The sequence below is a fragment of the Globicephala melas genome, chromosome 7, assembly GCF_963455315.2.
Source record: "Globicephala melas chromosome 7, mGloMel1.2, whole genome shotgun sequence".
NCBI classification, from domain to species: Eukaryota; Metazoa; Chordata; class Mammalia; order Artiodactyla; family Delphinidae; genus Globicephala; species Globicephala melas.
In genome coordinates this window covers 37,876,447-37,900,176 of record NC_083320.1, presented here as the reverse complement: position 1 = coordinate 37,900,176, position 23,730 = coordinate 37,876,447, and the positions used below count along the sequence as shown (strand labels likewise).

Here is a 23,730-nt window from a genome sequence, read left to right as displayed (position 1 = left end):
CACCACTGTCAATTCTTGAAAGATTACAAGGAAGGATGTCAGACATTTCCAGATCCTTTCCAAATGGAGTATCTTGAGCCTGTGACTGCAGATCCTATTTCCTTAGGGATCCTGCACACATCGGGGTCCCCTGAGAACAGTAATAGCCCCAGTACTGGACAACGCTGCCTGGCCTTTAGGTTATGCATGCTTACTTGCATACCCATCCACCCACCCGCCCACTACTTGATCTATCTATCCATCCATCCATCCATCTTTGCCTCCCAAATAAAACAAAGGCTTGTTCAAACAGAGTGTTCCCTGTTTGAAAGGGAGAGGGCAGATGATAACGAGACAATCCAGCACATCTGTTTTAAATAGAGGGAAAGGCATATATACAAAGTAAGTAGGGACACAAGATGTAAAGCAACACGAAGCACTGATGACGAAAGACAGGACCTCTGAGAACTGGAGGGGAAAACACACAGTGTCTGTACTGGTGAGCTAGAAAGCTGCCATTTACAACATGCTCCAATGTCACCCTTCTCCTTCCTTTCTCCCAAATAGAGGAATATGGTATCTTAGTGACGTTATGTTCCCACATGCACAGCAAAGCAGGAAGTAGGGAGGGAATCACAGCTACATGGATCTCTCAAACCCTTTTTTGGAAATAACATAAACTAAGAAAATGTGAGAAAGCATATGTGGTGTCAGCTCTAGTGCTACACATCTAGCAGGTATTTAATAAATATTTGGTGAATGGATGAATGTATATGCGGTTGCCTCACAGTCATATTACATAAATAATGTAGTTCTTTGGACTCAGAGTATTTCCCAGGTCACAAAAGTCTTTCAAAGGTCATGGCAAAGACTGTTGGTTTGCCCCAACATCTCTTTCTTTCATAAAAAACAATTATTTTTAGCCGAGTACATGAACATATGATGAGGTTCTAGACAATACATAAGCAATCGTTTCCTCAGTGGAAGTGTCCTTGGGGTAGGGTGGGGGTGGAATTCCCTTCCTCCACCTTCCTGCTATCTGGAATTTGGATGTGATGGCTGGAGCTCAAGTGAACATTTTTGACAGTGAGATGGAAGCCACCTACCAAGGATGGCAGCACAAAAGGAAACAAAGACTAGCTCCTGCCATCATTGAGTACCGGCAAACCTTGTTTTACTAGGCTTTGCTTTATTGCATTTTTCAGATACTGAGTTTCTTTTTGCTTTTTTTTTTTTTTTTTTAACAAATTGAAGGTTTGTGGCAACTTTGAGTTGAGCAGGTCTATTGGTGCCATTTTTCCAGCAGCATTTGCCCACTTCATGTCTCTGTGTCACATTTTGGCAATTCTTGCAATATTTTGAAGTTTGCCATTATTATTATATTTGTCATGGTGATCTGTGATCAGTGATCTTTGATGTTACTACTGCAAAAGATTACGACTCGCTGAAGGCTCAGATGATGGTTAAGCGCTTTTTAGCAATAAAGTATTTTTTATTAAGGTATGTACATTGCTTTTTAGATGCAATGCTATTGCACACTTAACAGACTACATTATAATGTAAACATAACTTTTCTAGGCACTGGGAAACCAAAAACTTTATGTGATTTGCTTTATTGTGAGACTTGGTTTATTGCAGTGATCTGAAACCAAACTCTCAGTATCTCTGAGGTATGCCTGTACCACGCTAGTCTTGGACAGCCTCTGTACTTGCACACAGGAAATAAATAAAGTTCTATTTTATTCAAAACCGCTATATTTTAGTGAAATAAGCTTTTCTTTTACTACAAGCTACCATTTTACTATTATCTATTTTCTCTCTAATGCAGCCAAATCTAATCCTAACAGATATACACATAGCATCTCTCCAACCAAAACCTTATAAAAAGTTTGTTATCATACTCATTTTATAGACAGGGAACTGAGCCCAGAGTAGATTAATTGACTCAAAAACACACAGAACCCAAGGCTTCTGCCTCTGAGCTAAACTTAGTACCCTTTTCCCTACACCACAGTTGCATTTTGGTGTGACTGATAGGGATTATGTACCCACAAATAAAGTATATCAAGCAGGGACATATAAGGGTTGGTTGTGAAGGTGTTACATCAAAAATTCTGATCAGGTGCGTGTTGGAGTAGGAAAGCCAGGAAGGAGCTTAGGAAGGGGCTGAAGGAGAAGGAGAATGTGGCCTGTGTTACACTCAGGGTGACTTCGGAAAGTACATAGCAAGAAACCCATAGCTGCCCTAGACTGACTGCCAGGAACATCTCTTTAAGCAGCAAGTTGGCAACTGACTTGACTACAACCAGCTATGCAACCTCCTGGGGAAAAAATCCCACCCAGCCCCCCAGGCTTCTACCCTAATTAAATAAAACATACATTTAAGCTCTTTGCATTTCTTTTCTTTTCAAGTCAGTTGCAATGATAATACATCTATAAAACTACAAATGGAAAGTCCTCTGGCTGTCATAATTATATAGTTATTTAACATTTGAAACCAAAAGCAATATCTCCTTGGTAAAAATCACAGCTGACACAACTAATTGATCTAAAATATATGTTATATCCTTTTAATTTGCGTATATCTCCTAAGAATGATCTGGGCATATGGTTATCTCTGCCCAATTCATCTTAAATATGAGTTAGCTCTTTTCAACAAAGCTTTAAATGTTTTTTTCTGATTATAAGTATATTCTAATTATAAAAGAAATTAGAAAATAAAGAAGCCCCAAAAGCACCTGGAAACTTTCACTTGATTTTTTACCCTAATCGAAACTAGCAATCAAAAATTATTTTTCCGTAATTTATGATATGACATGTGGTTCATAAACCTAAGTAAAAAGACATGAAATTATATGATATTGCCCTCTAGAATCTCATTCATACACACTTCGGTCTTAAATGCCGATGAATGGGGTCCTCCCTGAAATTCCTCCAAAGAAGGAAGCATGATGGTAGAAGAAAAGGATTCTACTGAGATGCCAACATCTCCCACCACCAGGAGAAAGGCCCCTGTAACGTAATAAAAGGTGGGAGCACCTCTCTGCTTATCACTATGGGTAGTAAGTACCACACCATTGAAGTATGCTCTATACTTATTCAAACAAATAAAACAAGTGCATTTTAGCAGTCACATACTAAATATGAACAACTTTGGAACCAGGTTTGTTGGCTTTCCTGTGCATGTGGCTTCTTGATATAAATGTATTAGTCTTTATCATTTATCAACACAATACTTGGTCAGTGTAAAAAATCTTAACACATAAAGGAATAAAGAAAAAAGTGGAAATCCTACTAGCCAGATTCAACCATAATTAACCTTTTGGACCTCTTCTTAAACTTATATGCACACATGACATATGCTGTTTAGCAACTGGCTGTTTCACTCAAAAATATATCTTGAGGGACTTCCCTGGTGGCGCAGTGGTTAAGAATCCGCCTGCCAACGCAGGGGACACGGGTTCGATCCCTGGTCCGGGAAGATCCCACATGCCGCGGAGCAACTAAGCCCGTGCGCCACAACTACTGAGCCTGTGCTCTAGAGCCCGCAAGCCACAACTACTGAGCCTGCGTGCCACAACTACTTAAGCCTGCACACCTAGAGCCCGTGCTCCACGAGAGAAGCCACCGCAATGAGAAGCCTGTGCACCTCAACGAAGAGTAGCCCCTGTTCGCTGCAATTAGAGAAAAGCCCGTGTACAGCAACGAAGACCCAATACAGCCAAAAAAAATAGACGTTGAAGATCCTACCCATCAGTAAATATATGTAATAGGTAAAAATTGATACAAATCACCCTTTTAAAAGATGGTATGATATTACCACATATGGATATACTGTAACATATTTCAGAAATAAACTACTGGTAATTTCTAATCTCCTGTTATTATAAACCACAGAGCAACAAGCATTTTTTGTATATATAGTTGTCCAGTGATTTCCCTTAGGGTAAATTCCCCAGCATGGTACTGCTCTGTCAAAGGATATACTCTGTTGAATGTTGATACAGATGTCAAACTGCCCTCCAAAGGCTAGTACAAATCACACTTTCCCCAAAAAGGCATCAAAGTGTCCCTTTGTCTACACCCTCCTTGAGATCTTATTTTCATCTTTGCTGATTTGACAAGTAAATAATGGCACCGTATGGCTGTCATATGAATTCTTAGATCTCAGGTGAGATTGAGACTGGACACCCTTTCATATACGTGTTGGCTATCTACAGTTTCTTTGGTGAGTGGCCTCTGCATATTCTTTGCCCGTTTCTCTATTTGGGTGTTTATCTTTTCCTAAATAATTTGCAAGAGTTCTTTATATATATTAGGAACATTAACACTTTTCACATATATTGTACATACCTTTAGTTTATCTTTTAACCTTGTTTGTGGAGATTTAATATATAGAAGTTTACAGGTTTTATATATTCAAAGATATCTTTTCCATTATGATGTCTATCTTTGCTATTATGCTTAGAAAGTCCTCCCTCACACCAGGATTAAAAAAGTATTTCCCCCCTTGTATTCCATTACTTTCATCTTTTTATTTTCTACCTCTAGAATTTATCTTGGTATAAGAAATCAGGGAAGGATTCAGCTTTTTACCAGCCAGTTGTCTCAACACCATTTATTAAATAATCCGTTTCATTCTAGTAGTTTCAAATGCTTCCTTTATTTTATACCAAATGACCATATACACTTGAGTCTAATTCTGGACTCACTATATCTGTTTCACTGTTTCTATTCCTATGCCAGTTAACACATTGTTTTAATTTTTATACTTTTGTAACTTGTTTTACTATATTTGGTGAAATTCTCTCCTCACTGATTTTCTTTTTCAAGAGTTTCCTCATATATTTATTCCTCTGGATAAAGTTTAAAATGATCTTGTCAAGTTTCCCCAATCCAAGTCTTACCACCCAAATCAAATGCACTGAATTTATACATTAATTCCTAACAAGTGAGTCTTCTTTCCATCTGAGAATGATGTAGCTCATTTATTCACATTTTCATCCTTTCCCCAAACTTAACAGCTAACGTGGAAAACCATAACCCTTTATCCTAGAGATGTTCACATTTTCAAGCTATTTACAAAGTACATCTTTTAATTCAAGCCTTTTTTGTGCTGTAAAAATGTCTAGCAACTGTAAAATAATACTAATGCCATTATACTTGGAATTTTCCCATAGCTCCAAAATATCCATCTCTACTATCTGGAGGGTGCATGTCGAATACCCTTATAAGATTTCTCTTTCACAGAGGATGGCTTTCTGGCCTCCAAGGCCAGTGCTGGAGAAATGGGGCCTCAGCTGCTAAGCGTCCCGGAGGACAATTAGGAATGATGCTAACCAGACCTGCCTTCACACATCGTAAATGCCCTGAAGCCACATCGCTGCAGCTTGCTCAGAGCCGTCTGGAGTTCATGAATCATTCTCTACAGGACATAGGTCATGGCTTCCAAACCACAGCCCCACATCCTGGGCAGTGGTCCAACAAGGAGCAGGGTGACGGTATTGCCTGGCATACGCTGAGAGATGGGCACCTACCCTCAGGACAAAAAGCACCCCTCCCAGAGCTGTGAAGGGGCTGCCAGCCTACCCATGGGCCAGGGAGCCAGAAGTGCTGTCCATGCTTGCAGAACACGGGTCACTGCTCTCCCCAGAACCCCGGACCCTCTGCCTCAGGACCATGCTTTAGATTTCCAGATGCACGTGGCCAGAGAAACCTTAACTGCTAAATATTTGCTGATCTCATCCACAGTTAGCAAAACGGTGGCCGGCAAGCTGGATTTGGCCCACAGATGTGTTTTCTTTGGCCTGAATGATGTTGGATCATTTTTTTGGAACCAACATTTAACAATTTAGAGAGTTCCTGTATTTTCTCTTAAAAACTTAAGTCTGGGCCACGCCGCGCCTGCATTCTTGTGCAGGAACATTCAGTGAGAGTTGAGAGGGTCATCACCCCCAGTGACAGTGTGCTTCTATATTTATGGGACTTTGCTTTGGGGGTTGTCCCCCTACCCTTGCTTGCAGCCTCCTTACTCCAAGCAGTTTCTGATTTAGGTCTAATTTAGAGGGTGTACAGGTCTCTAAGCTAACAAAACACCTCAAGTCTTTATTACCATATCAAATTCCTCATTAAAAAAGAAAAAATCAAGTAAGATATATGTAGGTGAGGGAAAATACACAAAAATCTAGACGTGTAAAAGCCCGTGCTCTACAGTTTGTATTTCTCATGTTCTCATGACGTGATAGAATGAAGCTGAGAAAAGTTTAGAGAGGACATTGAATTTATCACTCAAAGTTCTTTAGGTAGAGTCAGATTGCAGCCTTCTGGATGGATTCAAAAGATATACTCTATTTTTAAAAGAAATAATGCAAATTTCCAGTTATAAAATAAATAAGTCATGCAGATGTAATGTACAGCATGGTAACCATAGTTAATAATACTGTATTGCACATCTGAAAGTTGCTAAGAAAGTAGTTCTTAAAAGTTCTAATCATAAAAAAATTTTTTTGTAACTATGTATGATGTATTTTTTGTAGGTATAGTAACACACACGAGAACAAATTATAAATTTACCATTGACAATTTGTCTTATTTATTGAAAAAAATCCCCTCATCATACAATGTTGATACAGTTTCTTTTTTCTCACTTGGATCTTGAGACTAGCAGGCCACCATCCCCTGAATTAATGCCCATAGTCAAGAACCACAGCTTTAATGCTTTTCTCCCCTTTTTTCACTTTAAGTACTTTGCTAACATAAGCTTAGCTTTCATCTCAAGATTTATGCTAGCAGATGCACACATCATCCCTTCCTACCCTGGAACTGAAGAGAGTAAGCAAAATGCACCACTATACTTGGGCCAGATCCTATTATGGCAAATAATAAACATTAACTGCTCGGCAAAAGCTTTTTTTTTTTTTTTTGTATAAAATAGATGCATTAAATTAATCAACACAGGGACAACCCAATTGTGAAAAGGCATTCCTGAAACTACTAGGACAAAATAAAATTGAATATGCACTGGATATTAGGTGATACTGAGGAATTATTGCGAATTGTATTTAGTATGACAATGATTTTGTGTGTGTGTATATGTGTGTGTGTGTTCATTATCTGTTAGTGATACTTTAAAAAAGAAATAAACTCCATGGGTTTGCTATCACGTGGGACTTACAAATCTTAGAATTGTAGTTTTTCACAGTTTTAAGAGACTATAAACATCACCTAGTCCAGGCATGGGAAGAAGATTTCAATTTATAGGCCAATTCCAATTTAATAGAGCTATCCTGAGAAGGAATTTAGGCCTTTAAGACTAAGAGGGGAAAAAAAGGTCATGAGCCATTAGCAATGCCAGCCAAGGGCACAAGACAGGAGAGTGGGGCAACGTGTGTTACTACTACTAGCTACCTTTAGAATCTCTGGTCTAGTGGTCTTTCAGGGAACTTAATACTTGTCAAGTCACTCATTACTTCTTCAGACAGCTCTATGAAGTTATTTCTTATATTTTGACCCGAAATCTTATTTTCTGCAGCTTACAGCCACGAGACATATAAGAAGAGCTCCACTTTAACTTGACAGTGCTTGAACTATTTCAGACAGTTCTCCTGTCCTTCCCAAGTCTAAAACATCACCAGTTTCTTCAGCCATTCCTCACTGGGCATGGTTCCTTCCCTGTCTTCACCATTCGCTATTGACAGGCACCGATTTGTCTCTGTCCTTGTTTCAGTGCGGTGCCTGGTAAAATGGTCTGTTGACGTCATGTTGTCGGGACATGATCCCCAAAATGCCTTTACTGAGTTCAAATTTTGGCTTTCAGACTCTCTGCATTCATTTAGACTTCACATGCTCCACCTCAATTTAATTAGTCTGATGAAGGCTTCTAAATCTTTCTATTATCAGCTACAGCTGGGTCAACTTCAATGGCTTTCTCAGAACATATAACTGTCTTCCCACCTTTCCAGCCCCTGGCATGCCACCGGCCAGAGAAACCACAAAAAAAGACTCAGAGTACCCTTCCTGATCCTTCAGTGGCTCCTCAAATCCATCTACAGATTTTCAATCTTATGAAGAGAACTTTCAATCTTACAACTGAGAACTGAGAGCCACTAACTAAGCCAGAACTATCTGACAACTTGTCCTCATTGGCAGAAATGAAAAATAGGCAACCACAAACTGGCTCAACGTAAGTAATAAAGCAGGCCTAGTCATTCACTCGACAAGTGTTGCAAGAACTGGACTGAGCCACTGAGCAAATCAGAATGAATGACACAGCAATCATGTCATCAAACACATAGTTTCTCAGAAGTAAAATACAGACATAAATAACTCAAGTCAAGTGATCAGTGAGGTGCAAAGAGCTATGGGAGTTGGGAGGTGGCACAGAAGGCAGCAGAAAGGAAGCTGAGAATCAGGCCAACTTACCAGAGGAAGTAGTAGGCCTGGAAGGACAGGTGGGATTGGAACAGTGGAGAAGTGAGAAAAGAATAAAATACCAGTGGGTTGAGTAATTTGGTTTGGTTGACGCATAGGGTCCATGAATATGACTACTGGGAAGTAAAGTTTGGAAGCACACAGAGAGGCAAAGCTGGATGAGACTCTTCCTCTATCAGGATCAGCTAATCAAAGGGTATTTATACCAAAGAACAGGCAACCCATCCAAAGATACAGAAAGGTGGGGAAGGAAAAAGAAGGCAAAAAAGTCAGAACCTAAGGCAGAAAGGAAAAATTAAGTGACTAAATAGGGGTAAAGAGAGAAAAGCAAAAGGTGAGAAGGGAAGACAAATACTGTCTTCCCACTAACAAGAGGCGATTTATTTCCCTTCCTTGACACTGAAATGTACTGCAGCAGCCTCTCTTGTATCCTAAAATGAACCTCTAGGCTTAGATTTCTAATCCTTATTTATCTTCCATCTCCCTACGCCCCTTATTAACAACCACTTCCCCTAAACTGCCTAATCCACCTCTCACAAACAGTCCCTGTGACTGATGCCTACGGAGTGCTGGCAAAGGAAGATCGTGACATGAAGAGGACAGCTCAGTGTCTCCAACATACCTGATAACAGAGTAGGGGAGCAAATGATCCTTATGCTCACCTGAGAGAAGGGAACGGGAGACATGAAGAGGGAGTCTTAAGTGGTGAGAGTGGAGGAAAGGGGCTGTGGACCCAGAAAAGCCACGTGATCAAAATAAGGAACTCAGGCTCCCCTTGTGTGTGTTCATTCACTCATTCAACCACTCATTCATTCATATATTCCTCTTCCTCCCTTTATCCCACCGTTTTCTGCTGCCACACATCCAACAGGCTACAAATAAAAATCAACTTCCTCAGTAGTCTCATTAATCGCTCATGATTAGGCCCCTACACAGTGCCCTGGATTTTCCCTCAGAAATACACCAAGGTATGATTTCTCATTTGTTGCTTCTCTGTCACGATGTAAGCTCACGAGGGAAAGAGCTATCTTCTCACTGCTGTATCCCTAGCACCTAACACAGGGTCCGAACTCAGTAAATAACTGTCGAATGAACAAGACACTGTACAGACAAGTAAGAGGTATTCCCTAGAATTCTCTAAGACCAAAAATTGGTGTGGCCAAAATTGCCAATTGTTCACCCAAGTCCCTGTTCTCTGACTCTTTGAGGCCACAGCTACACTAATTTCCCAACCTCCCTTGTAGGTAAGTTTGGCACGTGACTGAGTTCTGGGCAGTGGGACGTGGGTGGAAGTGATTAAGTCACTGCCAAGCGGACCCATGAAAATCCTCCCATGCTTTGCCTCCACACTCTTTTTTCCCTTCTGGTTGGACTAGAGACAAACCCTTGAGTGACCTTAGAAGCTACATGTTGATACCTGGGACTCTATGTGGAAGAGAGCCACCCCTCTCATCTGTTCATAAGAAAATTGACCTTCTCCTACGTTTGAGCCATCAGACACTTAGGAATCTATGCGTTCAGGAGTAAACCTCTCTAATTCAGTCACACAGTTAGGTGACAACTCAAGTTAGGCTCCCCTAATCTTTACCAGCCAGCGGACGTTTGTCACTTTCCTAAGGAGAAATAAAGGCCATTCAGAGGACAGTCCAATCTTTCTTGGGATGTATGACTGAACGAAAGTCCTGTTTACTCATGATCCTCAGGAAAAGCCACAAAACAGGCTGGGCAAATTCTGGTGATGTCAGAACCATAGATGATCAGCCTCCTTGCCTCGCCTCCTCTCAGAAGTACAGGGCCCCGCAGGCCCTGCACAAGCGCCCAACCGCCTTCTCAAGTACTCTGGCCCTGGCCTCATCTGTGCTTACCTTGCAAAAATGTCACAGCACATTGCTCCGTTCTTTTCAGTGCCAGCTGGCGAGAAGTGGCCCAAAGCTTTTTCAAAAAGCCACAGCAACCTACACTGCCACAGAACAATGGCTGCACCAATGACTCGCCTTCTGAATAAAGCATTCAGCCAACCGGAGAGTGATGCAACCTCAGACAGAATTCATTTCCCGGTGGCAAAGCTCTTCTTACCCCGATGTGTCTGAATCTGTTGTTCCTACCAAACGCTAGAGACTTCAAAGAAAACTCCTCTCCCCGATGGACTGGAGCATTTAAGTAATTGAGTTACATTAAGAAAATTAGTAGCATGTACTGTACATAATTGCCTGTTTAATCTAGGTCTAGAAAACTATTAACAGGGTAAATGATTGACTAACTCTTTTCACCTTTCTTCATTGCAGGTTTCTTTATTTCAAGAACTTCCAGATCTAGTGGTTCTTAATCTTTGTGGGGGGTCATAGACCCGTTTAAGAATTTGATGAAATGCCTTGACCCTTTCACAGAAAAAAATATGTCCACAAGTGCACACACATATTACACACGATTTCAGGGTGCACACAGAATGCCAAGTCTATCCACTGATTCCAGGTTCATGGACCCTCCAGAGCAGAGGGCAGCAAAATTTCCCTCTAAAGGGCCAAAGAGTGAATATTTTTGGCTTTTCAGGCCACATACTGTCTCTGTCACAGCGACTCAACTCTGCTGCTGCAGTATGAAGGCTGCGCTGCCCGTACTCCAACCAAACTTTACTTGTAGATATCAGAATTTGAATTTCATAGAGTTTCCCTGTGTCACAAAGTGTTCTTTTTTCATTCTTTTTTCAGCTATTTAAAAAATCAAAACCATTCTTAGCTGGTAGTCTGCACGAAAACAGGTGACACAGCATAGTTTGTCAATCCCTGCTGTAGGGCAAGGGTTCTAGATGTACACATTTTCTGTCTCTATTTTCACTAACTTCTAATGGAAACTCCACGTTTCTTCACATTATGAATGCGGGCAGCAAACCTCAGTAGTGTCAGCAGAAATCACATTCATACCACATTAGAGTGGTAGCAGGTAGCACAAAATATTCATCAGGCTCACCACTATTTTTAAATTATGGTCACTATTAGATCTCCGACTGTATCTTGCCATTTAAATGTGCTGATAAACACATATATTATTATAGGAAAAATCTGATTTGATAACTGAATTTCAATATAATTGATTTCCATTCGAACCCTATATATTTTATGTAGTGCATTTAAAAACAGAATTCTGAGAAGCAGGACAGGGCTTTCACCAGACGCCAGGGAGGTCCATGGCACAGAAAGGGTTAAGAGGGTCTGAGCCAGAAAAGCCAGCGCATCTCCTACCAGAGCATTCACATCTTCCGTTTTGTAGATGAGCATCCGTATCTCCTCTGGATCACCGCTGAAGATTGCTTGGACCAATGGTGGCTGTAAACACAGGAGAATTTGAATTAGAACTATAATTAAATAATTGGATTGCATTCAGATGCAGATGGCTAGAAGATATATGTTCCCCAAAAAGTTTATTCAACAATTATCAATTGGCAGACAAAGATGAATATGGCTCAGGCCTACCCTCACTCGAAGTCTAGTAGGGGGTGTATTTGCATAAAGAACTAACTATAATATGATTTGAAAGCCATGACAGACAGTCACATCTAACCTGGGGCTATGAATATAACATGAAAATCACCCCTAGTTGAAGATGTCCTTGCAAGGCCCTTAAATTACCTATCAAGGAAACTACCAAATCTATGCTTTTGTGCATAGAGTCCCCTGTCCTTCCCCCCATCTCTCAGTAGACAATGTTGCCTGGTCCCTTGAAACAATTCTGTTCCTAGAGGATGTTAATGGCCACGTTTCTGGCCTCCTGAATGATTCTTTGTCAATGTTTGGACAACCCTTTAAATCATTCCTGAATGCTTTCCATAGCTTTAGCCAATAAGCACTGAGTGTTTTAGACGTGATTACTTCCCATCTATTTAAAGTAAGTGGCTACTCAACGCTAACATTTCTGTTTGTCATCTGTAGTAGAATAAAAAATAAATAAAATAAAGTGGTACAATGGCGGGGTGGGGAGCAAGAAGGGAGGCATTACTGAGCAGGTATCATTGAACTCACCTATATTAAACAAGACCCAACATATGGTAGAAGGATTTGTAAAGCTTGATGGAAACCCAGCTGAAAGACAAACTGTCTCTGCTTGGGTGGTAGGGTGAGAAGAGTACCCAGAGAAGCTTCATGGAAGGCACCTTAATGAATGGGTCTGAATGTGCAGACAGGGAAGGAGGGACATGTAGGCAGAGGGATCGTGGTGTGCAAAGGTGTGGGTATGCAAATCCATGTTACAAATGCTGCCATCAACCTGGTGACCAGGGTGTGGGGTGAAAAGAGGAAAAGGCGTGGGCTCAGAGGTCGGTGTTGGGCTTGCCCACATGAAGGATACTGTTCAGAGCCGGTTCTGCCACTTGCCAGCTACATGTGGAGCACACTTCCCATGTGTAATCTGGGGCCGAACATGATCTTTGTGGCCCAGCCCCTCAAACGGTTGGTATTAGGAACAAATGAGATAATATATGAGAAAACCCTCTGTAACTCTACAACCCTACACAAATAACAGATGTTTTCACTAAGAAATGTTTATAATGCCAATACGGGCTATTTGACTATTTTTTTTCGAACTTTAAAAACCTTGGCAATAACACACACACACACACACACAACTTCTGGAAATATTTTAGTCCTAGTAGGCAACAGGATGACGGCAGTTTCTCAAACTTGTCCGACGCTAAGAATCCCCTGAGATGCTTGTTAAAACTGTATTCCCAGATCCCTTCCCTGGAGATTCTGGGGTGGGATCTGAGAACCCAGATTTTTAAAAAACACCCACTTAGTTCTTGGGAACTGCAGAGCACTGGCCTAAGGTGACATGATTAGCATTACCTGCCTCAACCTCTCCCCGTGCAATCTATGTGAGGCTCCAAGTCCTGATTTTTCCTACAAACTTTCTTTTCTCTTTTTTACCTGCCTGTTGCCTCTCTTACATGTTTTGAAGGTGTTCCTTGTTATTTGCGGTGACCAATATAAGTACTGTCAGTAGGAATATAGTAAGACTCCCTGAGGAAACATTATATAAAAAATGTTAAATTGCAGATAAATATTTCCATAGGCCAGGAATTTGTCCACAGTTTTCCCTCTGCCATTAAAGTTTCCAGCGAGTGGACATTTGTATCTCTTTTTTGTCCCCAATACGCTCTTAATCCTACCCTCTTGCCAAGGTGTATGATTCAAAGATAGTTTCTCAAATTGCCAACACTTAAGTAGCAGGAAAGAAGTCTTGAAAAGAATGCAAGTTTGACTAGTTTGGTGTCAGCTGGCACTCTGCCCAAGACAAGGACTTCCTCCCCACACTTGCTGACTACCTGCTAACCACGTCTCCAGGCTATCTGCCCCATGGCAAGGACCATATTTCATGTAAAAAAGGCAGTCACACAATGTCAGGATTTCAACAAAAATATTGAACCTTGGATATCTATTTCATAATTCTCTATCTGCTCTGCTTGTGGCCAAATGCTTGTGTATACTTTTCTGCCTTTTTGAACCTTAAGAGAAAGCAAATAACAAACCCCAATAACCATGGGATGACAAGCAGAGGCAGACAAGATTTTAGTGTTGAGTCAACAGTGGTCAATCAACAGTTGAAAAGTTAAGATCCTGAGAAACAAACCCATCCCAGTTTAATGCACCACTAGTCAGTCACTTGAAGGAAACAGAGCTAGTGAAGCAAAGCCTCTCTTCACTCATGAATCTAAGGAATGCGTGAAGATATTCAGTCCTCACACCTCTCGAGAAAGACAAGGGTTCCAAGCTATGGCTGGAATGTTCCCAAGGAGAGCCACCCTGTAATGCTGCCAGACAAAGATGCCAGCACAGTCCTTCTTCAGGGAGTGGCATGTGGAGCTTCCCAGTCCCGGTCTCTGAGACTGCTGGAAGGGTATCACCAGTGCAGAGGATTCCCAGCAGAGAATGGTATGCACACTTCCCCAACGCCTCCCAGCTTCCCTCTGCTAAGGGCTGCTTTGGGAAGCATTGTCAACGCCCAGAATTCCTAGCATCCATTGGGAAGAAGCTGAGCCATTGCTGTAACTCTTCCAAAGCTGCAGTCACATACATACATGAATATACCCACATGTACATGCCTACATTTGTACATGTATGTACACATCTGTAGCTACCTTCATGTGCGTATACACAGAGATACATGCTGATTCACTCGCGAATCCCTCACACTCCCTGTGGAATAGAAAAGTGCCAGTTCCCCAAAGCCCGAAGTCTTGCTAAATGGACATCTCCACCCCAGCTGGGCTGTGTGGCCACTGTGACATCTCTGTCTTCACAACTGTTAATCCAGGCATTATGAGATTCCAAACCAGAACTTCACAGATACATGCTTTGCTTGAATGGAAGCCGTGTGTTTGCATGGATGTAGTTCTTGAACTAAATTTCTGTAACTCTTGAGCCAGTGGTATTTAAAAAACAAGCAAACAAACAAACAGTACGGGTGTTGCTTTTTTTCTCCACACTCCCAAATAAAACATGCCCATAGAACACTTTGGCATTCCCTTTTGTTGGGATTTTAATCAGATCCTGCTCTTTTATTTTTCCCTAGGTAAACACTTGCCCTGAGAATAAATATTTTGAAAAATATTTCTAAATACGGTCGCTATTACATGATTTTAAGAAAGGGGGGATATTCTAAATACAATATTCTTGCTCATAAGTACCAAGTACTTATATTCTGTTGACTATTCATTTGGCGATCACTGTGTCTTTTACACCTTTTACCTTGACCTTGACAAGGCCTTACTTGCAAAAGAACGGAGTCCTAAGCCTTGGCATGTACAAAAATTTTTTAGAAGTTTCACACATTTCAACGCTAGCATATACAAAATAGGAGCGCTTTGTGTGCAAATTTGAATAAACACAAATTTATTACAAGGGTCAAAGTTGTGAAAAACAAATAGGGGCAGGACAAAGAGATTCTGATGCGGTGAAACCATGGGTTATCATTCCCTAAAGAAACTTCAGTTCTTAAGAAGAGATATACAGTAATTTCAGCCTCAATTACTGGAATTTTTTAAGCATGTTTAGCAGCTGTACACTGAAAATGACTGCCACGTGCTGTGGATACTGGCTCAGTCCCTCATGTAGATCGAGAAGGTAGAAGGATACTTCCTGGGCCTACTTTACCAATGGCACAAGTGGGAGTCAACATTCAGATGGGACCAGTCCTCGTCTTTCAATATCACCAACTCTCAGCACTGTACCATCTCTGCCAGGAGTGTTAACAGCTGCCTTCTAGAGGTGACTGTCTTCCAGGCTGATGACATGTGACCCCTCTAAGACAGAAGTGCAGAGCAGAAGCTGCTTGCATTTGGCAGCCACTATGAACGAAGCAGCCAACCTTGCTGACACTAGGAACTGAAAATTTATCAGCAAAACGCCAATTTTGCTACCCACATCCCCTATCGGCCCACTCAATGCAATATTTTTCTATTTTATTCTCAGTGTTTGAGAACAAACTAGGAAAATATCCAATTCCCCAAAATAAGATGCTAAATCAAACATGTACTGATAACAGTGTTCTTAAACTTTGAAGTAGAGTTACAATTCCACTAGGGGGAGCAAGACGGTAATTTGTTACCTGGGAGATAAGAGTAAATGTTCAGGTTGCGGAATAAGGTAGCTGGAGGATCCACTTTGTTCAAGACATAAAAGAATTTAAGCTTCTGAGAGAGCACTTAGTAATAAGTAAACACAAACATTATTATACCCAAAAACAAAAATTTTAAAACCTTTCCTATTGATTCCTGAGGGTCCAGGTTTTTAGGAAGTAAGAATAAAGCCATTTAAAACCCAGGTGTTAAAGAATTATTTTCATCATGTGCAAAACCCAATTCAATTATTTCCTCGGGCTTCCCTGGTGGCGCAGTGGTTGAGAGTCCGCCTGCCGATGCAGGGAACACGGGTTCGTGCCCCGGTCTGGGAAGAAAAAAAAAAGGAAAAAAAAAACACCAAAACTCAATTATTTCCTCAATTTCACTTTTAAAAAGTGCTACTAGTGGCATCAAATATGCCACTGGTTTAGGAATAAAGCCCATCAGGGGTTCTATGAAGAAAGCACAGCTGGTTTGAGGATCCACTCCATCCTGTCCTGCAATGAGGTCGCGGGTCACCCCTCCAAAATCTCCTAATGAAACCAACAATTTGATTTTGGCTAAAACCACTGTATAGTGCCTTTCACTTTCTCTTTGTCAGAGCTGCGTGTTCTTTACTAACACTTTGGCTTTGGAAGATAAACAGAGTGACAAAGGCTGTCACTGAGCATCTGGAAATACAGTCCATGGTAAGAAGCCCAAGAAGATGCTCCCGCATTACATTCCAAATTCTTGGTGTGTTGCCTGTCTTTTTCTAATTAGATTGGGTAATTAAAGACTCCAAGTCTAAAAGAAAACATCTTGCATTCTAATCAGGAGTGGGTGTTGGGAGTCAATCAATAGCCAAGAGGGAAAAATGATATTCCTAAACATCTGTCCACACTTAAGTATTCTGAGTACAGAATGTCATTAGAGCAGGATGGGAGCATGTTATTAGTAGCTAATAGCTGATGCAGCAATAATCTGGCCGTATGAAACTATCAACATATATGAACATGTTGAAATACTTCACTAGGTAACAACTGGTTTTTGTGTAAGGCAGTGCTTACATCTTTACAAAAGGATAATAAAAATTTGTTCAAGTCACTAGATTTAACGGACAGAACTTGTTAGCTCTACTCATGTGGCTCTTGCTGTGTGATCCACTGAAAGGATGCCATTGAGTGCTTCCTGAATACAGATCACTCTACTTGGGGAGAAGTTCACTCCATCATAGAAAGACAATGATGATAATAAAATCAAAATCTGCTTCCCTTAAGAACTGTACAAAATATACTGAGTCTTCATAAACATTTTTTAATGCAAGACTACATGTCTGAAAATGCCTCCTACAAACTATGCTGCAGAGTGTCTATAATATTTCCGATTATTAAAAACAGAAGCATAAAATTCCAAGTATCAGCAATACCCTCCCTATAGGTAGCTATTTATTAACTTTATACTTAAATACTGTGAAAGAAGAACTATATTTAATCAGAAAGTGGAAAAATTAATTTATCTAACCTTTTCCAAAATGAAAATAACACATAGGCATTGACTATGATATAGTTATTCAAGGACCAATTATTCAGTGTTTGGAAAATTCACATCCTTTGTCGCACCTTCCTTTCCTGAGGTCCTCCTTGGCTATTTCTCTGCTTTTTAAGAGCACTCGTTAGCACCGTCACGAGAGGAGAGCTGGTCCGAGGGAAAATGAAACCCAGGCGTGTCAACTTTTCTACTAGTTACTCACAAAAGGTTAGGTAAAAGGAAATGACGAAACAACAGTATCGGTTAACTTGAAATCTGGAAGCAATGTTGATTTTACATACCTGAGATCTCTCTTTTTTTCTGCCATAGGAGGGAGATTCCTCCTATGTTTGGTATCAGACTGACTTGGGATTAAATCTCAGCCATAGTTTCCTCATCTACAGAATAGGGCTACTGTAGCCATTTTATAAGATGTGTTTTAAGACATGACATAATATATGCAGTGCCTCCTGTACAGGGCCAATGCTCAATAAAAATAGCGATCAGTGTGGATTTTGAGGTAACAAGCTCAAAAACTTTCATAGACAAGTACATTTATGTCCATCCATCCTACAGTAGGAAAAATAAGGGATCCAGGGAGATTTCCTTAAAAATTACAGAGCATATAAATCAAGTGTGGATGACAACCCACTCAACACCACCAGTAAAGCGGAGGGGCCCATCACGCTGGGGAAAAACGCGTTTACATACAGGAAGGGGAGTAAAAATCACACCGAGCTTGATTTGACCTTTGTTACCCTGGCCAACCTCAAAAATGGTGCACAACCTCTCTGTACTCAGGGGTCTAATCTATAAAACCAAAAGAACAGCAACTCACCTGAACAATACATCATCTCTCTTGACTAATCCGCTGTGCCGCATATTTATGTCCACTGGATGGGACGTGAAATCATAATTTTACTATTTAAGGTTATTGTAAATAAGCACGATTATACTTTTCCTTTATGCTCTCCTGATGGTCATAAAGGAGATTAATCCCGTTTGGAGCTGTGAGGGGGTCGAATGATTTGCCTGTTAGTGGCAAAGTTGAGACCAGGATTTAGTTTTCCAGATTCTCCCACTTCAGTACTTTCTCTCTCTCACATGTCATGTTAATACAATACAATAAATACAATATAATACAATTAATACAGAATATATTATATCTAATTCTTAACCAGTAATTCAGCCTCAATTTCAGTGAACTTTCTATGGAGAAATTTACACCTAACAACTCACTAAGGGAAAATGCTACCATATCTATTCTCTATGTGTGCGTGTATACACCATATAGTGACGACATACATATACGTATTTCTAGATACAGTCACTCCTAACAAAATAACTAACAATAAAACAATCTTGCCAAAAGTTAGAAAACAAATAGCTACGATCTTTCAAACTTGGGGCGGGGGGGCAGTCCGTGTGGATTGAGTTATCAGAAAGGAGACATAGGTATTAAGCTGGATTTTGAATGAGACTGTGGAGAATATCTTTCATGCTGGAGAATAGTAGATGATGAGGTTAGAAAAAAATAAATAAATAAATAACTCGCTTAGGGGAAGCTCCATGCCAGCAGAAGGAGATCTTTGTTTAACATCTTTATTGGAGCATAATTGCTTTACAGTGTTGTGTTAGTGTCTGCTTTATAACAAAGTGAAACAGCTATATGCATACGTATATCCCCATATCCCCTCCCTCTTGCATCTCCCTCCCACCCTCCTTATCCCACCCCTCTAGGTGGTCGCAAAGCACGGAGCTCATCTCCCTGTGTCATGCAGCCAACAGAAGGAGGTTTTGGTTTTTTGGGGGGTTTTCTTGTTTCTTTTTTATCTTTTTTTAACATCTTTATTGGGGTATAATTGCTTTACAATGGTGTGTTAGTTTCTGCTTTATAACAAAGTGAATCAGTTATACATATACGTATGTTTCCATATCTCTTCCCTCTTGCGTCTCCCTCCCTCCCACCCTCCCTATGCCATCCCTCTAGGTGGTCACAAAGCACTGAGCTGATCTCCCTGTGCTATGCGGCTGCTTCCCACTAGCTATCTATTTTATGTTTGGTAGTGTATATATGTCCACGCCTCTCTCTCGCTTTGTCACAGCTCACCCTTCCCCCTCCCCATATCCTCAAGTCCGTTCTCTAGTAGGTCTGTGTCTTTATTCCTGTCTTACCCCTAGGTTCTTCATGACATTTTTTTTCTTAAATTCCATATATATGTGTTAGCATAAGGTATTTGTCTTTCTCTTTCTGACTTACTTCACTCTGTATGACAGACTCTAGGTCTATTGTGGCACATACATACAATGGAATATTACTCAGCCATAATCAGAAGGAGTTTAACCTAATCTTCTTAGCAAACAGGAACTGGAGGTCTTGAGCAAGAAAATAGCACAGAGTCTTTGCAAACCCTTATCTGGCCAAAGTGTGGGCTGAGCATTGGAGGAGGAGAGTGGAGTTAGAGAACCCAGTTAGAAGACCATCGCCACAATCCAAGGCATCTCAGGAGAGAACTTTCCGATCTCCATTTATCTCGGGCTCCCCGATTACAACTTACAGGGATATAGTGGAAACGACAGATACTGTTTTTAGTTCTTTGATGTTGCTCTGTTCCTGGATTCAAAATTGGCTCAGCAGCTGCGCCACTTTCCTTTATAGCCCAAATCTCCTGCCCCGAGACACTACTGTTTCCAGGTGAAATTGAGGTTACTTCCTTTAGTGCCTGGAACACTTCCACCTTTCCCCCAACAGAACCCCCAGGGAAATAAGTTCTGTTTTGTCAGACTTGTCACTTGGGCACTGAATTTAAATCATAGCATTTCAAAAATAGGCCACAACCATAAAGAGAAAAGCAAAGCAAAACAGCACAGACATAGTTTGCCAAATGCCATATTTGTATTGGGATCTGCTGCCAACTCCCCACATCTTTTTTCACTCCGTCTAGCTCGAAATGGCTTGAGACCAAATCTCAACTTTAGCTAAGTTAATTAAACAGTGTTCAGGAGTTAACCTTTAAAAAAAGTTAATTTAAGCAAGAGCACATTGGATCCAATAGGTTAGTGTGTGCAGCGTATTTAAATCAATGTAATTTTAGTGAAACAAAAAGAACATACTTCTACAACAGTTTCTTGTTTTGAGAAATTTTTATAGCGGTTTTATTTCCTATCTTAGTGTTTTATTTACATTCTTTGTATAACTGTATCTTAGAGTATACTGAATTAATGTGGTTTCAAATATTTTTTTAATGTGGGGTGAGTTAATAATGTTAATCAATAAAAGCCATTTTAGTGATTTTTGTGGGGAAAAAATTATATATGGCCAGAAGATGTTTTTCAGGGTGATAAGTGTATTCAGTGTAATTTCTTTGTTCAGATACAGAAAGCGGTTCTCAGTTTTAGGATGCATTGTACAAACACAACTTTTTATTAATATCTGGTATGTACATCCCTTATCATAAGGGCAATGGTAAAATAGTATTCCTAAAGAAAAAACATGACAGAAGGTTAATTACAGTAATATTCTCTTGCGATCTAGAGTAATCATAACTTTTGAGAATTACTGGAAACTGGAAGCTAAATAAAGCAATCCAAGCAGCCTTTAAAAACAAAATCGATGTGTAGAAATAAAAGGCATTCATCAGGAAGGTGGCAATTTCTTGTTCTATTTGAGGGGGATGGAATGACCACACATGAGATATATGAATTAACTCAATCACATAAAGTTCTTCATGATTCGGGCAAACTCCAAATTGGGTTTGTCTAATTCGTTAGAACCTGGATTCTCTCAAAAGCCACCTTTGGCCCAATCAAGTCTTTCCAAAGCCCATGAGATTTTCCCGTTAAACCTCTCCTTCCTTTCTGTAATCCTTTTTCTTTGAATTCCATACGCATTCCTTGGAAAGGGAGATAGCAGTTAAACTCTCACCACTTCTCCACAGGGAGCCAGGTGAGGGATTATGGAGATGTGCAAAACGGACTCACCTTCCTGGCCTTGGCTGCTCAAACCACTCTCAAATCTACCGCAGTGGGCTGACCAGGACCTCCATTAGTCTCTGCCTGAGATTCCTGAAGGGTCCCCTGCTGCCCACAAAACCAGGAAAGTTACAAGGAATGCAAATCTATAAGGGACCCTGTCAGGGTAGTCTTCTTGGAGGCATCTTTCCAATTTCCCCATCCAGTGTCATGGCAAGGGCACTCTGTGACAGATATCAAAGAGAAATGATAAGACGGCAGGAAGAAAGCAGTCCAAGAGACTGAAAAACATTAGATAACATAAAATGGGAACTTTTGCAAAAAAGGAGAGTCACATGGTGTTTCCTTGCAGGGACACCAACCCAGTTCATATTTCCTTTATTTCTCTGCACAGCACCCTGCCAACAAGAAATGAATGATATGTTTTTTAAAAATTAATCTGGTACATTTCAGATAACAACCACATTCAATTCAAGTCAACAAAGATTGATTAAATGTAGGAAATTTACTAAGGGTAAGAAATTCAGACACTGAGATGTTATAGCCAGTCTCACCCTTGATGAAGTTATTACCAAGGTGCAAGAAGAAGTAGACAACCTGAGTGTAAGGTAAGTACCATAGGACAAGTACATGAAGAAGAAAGAGAAAGAGGTCACACCTGGCTTCCTGAAAGATGTAGCCTTTAAAACGAATATTGAAACTTAGAGAGGATTTAAACAGGTAGAGATGGATGAATGGGAAGGGAGTGCTCCCACCTCAGGAGAACGTGAACAGAAGACTGAACATGCACAGGAACACTTTCATTTGGCCGGAGCCTGAGAGAAGTGGGGTAAGCTGAGAAGTAGACAGGGATCCTATTCTAGAAGGCTTTGAATGTCAGGTTTAGAGATCTGGACTCTCCTCTCTAGAGCTGGGGAGCCATGCATGTTTTTGAGCAAGGGAGTTTACCTAAGAGCTGTGCTTTAGAGCAATCATTCTGGAAATGGATTGTATGATGAACTGGAAGAAAAGACTAGAGTGGTTCAACAAGGTAGGAGACCACAACAACAGTCTGGGTGAGAGGTCCTGGGATGGAGTCCCTTAGTTATTAGGGACTAAAAGGTAAAAGAGCTACCTCCACCTTTAATGTAACAAGGGCAAGCCAGCTCAAGCATGGCCGTCTCCATTCAGAAAGGCTCTCACCAACTTCCTGGGTGACATGCAGGGCTCTCTGGAGCAGAGCTGCCCCGACCATCGGCGGAGGAGCACCGGAAGTTCTGCAGCATTTGCTTCCTTCCCTTTTCCACTTGTGCAAGCATCTCTGGTTGCCTACTCTGTTCTGTTCAGCTCTGGGATAGGAAGTTCCTAGGGCTTTGAAGTCAGCTGGCATCCTACATCGGTACAACCAACCTGCTACTTCTCTCCCCACTCCACCACAGAAACCAGAGCACCAGGCTTTCGGTGTTGGTGCTACCTTCATAGTTTAGGTTTTGGTGAAAAGAGAACTTATCTTTATGTCATAAGCTCAAAAAGCAAAAAAACAAAAAAAAAAAGACCCAACTTAAGTATAATGCTGTCTTTATTTCCTAATTCTAAAATTTAGTCAAAGAATAAAACTAATTTTTTTAATCATGCAAAGTTTGAAAAGTAGAAGTATTACGGGAAAGGGACTTTCTAATACATAAAAACCTGTATGCATTTTCTCTTTGTCTTATATTTGCTAATTTTTGTTTGTTTGTTTGTTTTGTTTTTTTGCGGTACGCGGGCCTCTCACTGTTGTGGCCTCTCCCATTGCGGAGCACAGGCTCCGGACGCGCAGGCTCAGCGGCCATGGCTCACGGGCCTATACGCTCCGTGGCATGTGGGATCTTCCCGGACCGGGGCACGAACCCGTGTCCTCTGCATCGGCAGGCGTACTCTCAACCACTGAGCCACCGGGGAAGCCCTATTTGCTAGTTTTTAATCTTAGTAGTTTCCCTGTTGCAAGAATACAAAGACAGGGTAAAGAAAAAAATGTAATAACCTCTTCCGTCACCAGCATTAACAGCCTAATGTGTACCTTCCACATCTTTCCCCAAGTCCTTGCTGATATATCAAAATATAGATACAGATATAGGAGGCTACACTGTTATCTCCAAGGTGAGATATTACTATTTCCCTTTCTTGGTATTTGCAAGGACAATAATATATTGAGGACATCCCCCAGGTCACTAGCTATAGGCTTAACTCATTTCTTTTCATAGCTATGT

General features: G+C 40.8%; 1 protein-coding gene across 7 annotated transcripts in view; it reads right to left on the bottom strand.

The window, feature by feature from the left end:
• ANKRD44 (ankyrin repeat domain 44) overlaps nucleotides 1–23,730 on the bottom strand; it is a 317,233-nt gene that overhangs the window by 182,455 nt on the left and 111,048 nt on the right. For all 7 annotated transcript variants that reach the window (XM_060302105.2, XM_070045932.1, XM_070045936.1 and 4 more), the window contains exon 2: nucleotides 11,649–11,732. In XM_060302105.2, the coding sequence (XP_060158088.1) occupies nucleotides 11,649–11,732 (84 nt within the window). The remainder of the gene's footprint in view (nucleotides 1–11,648; nucleotides 11,733–23,730) is intronic.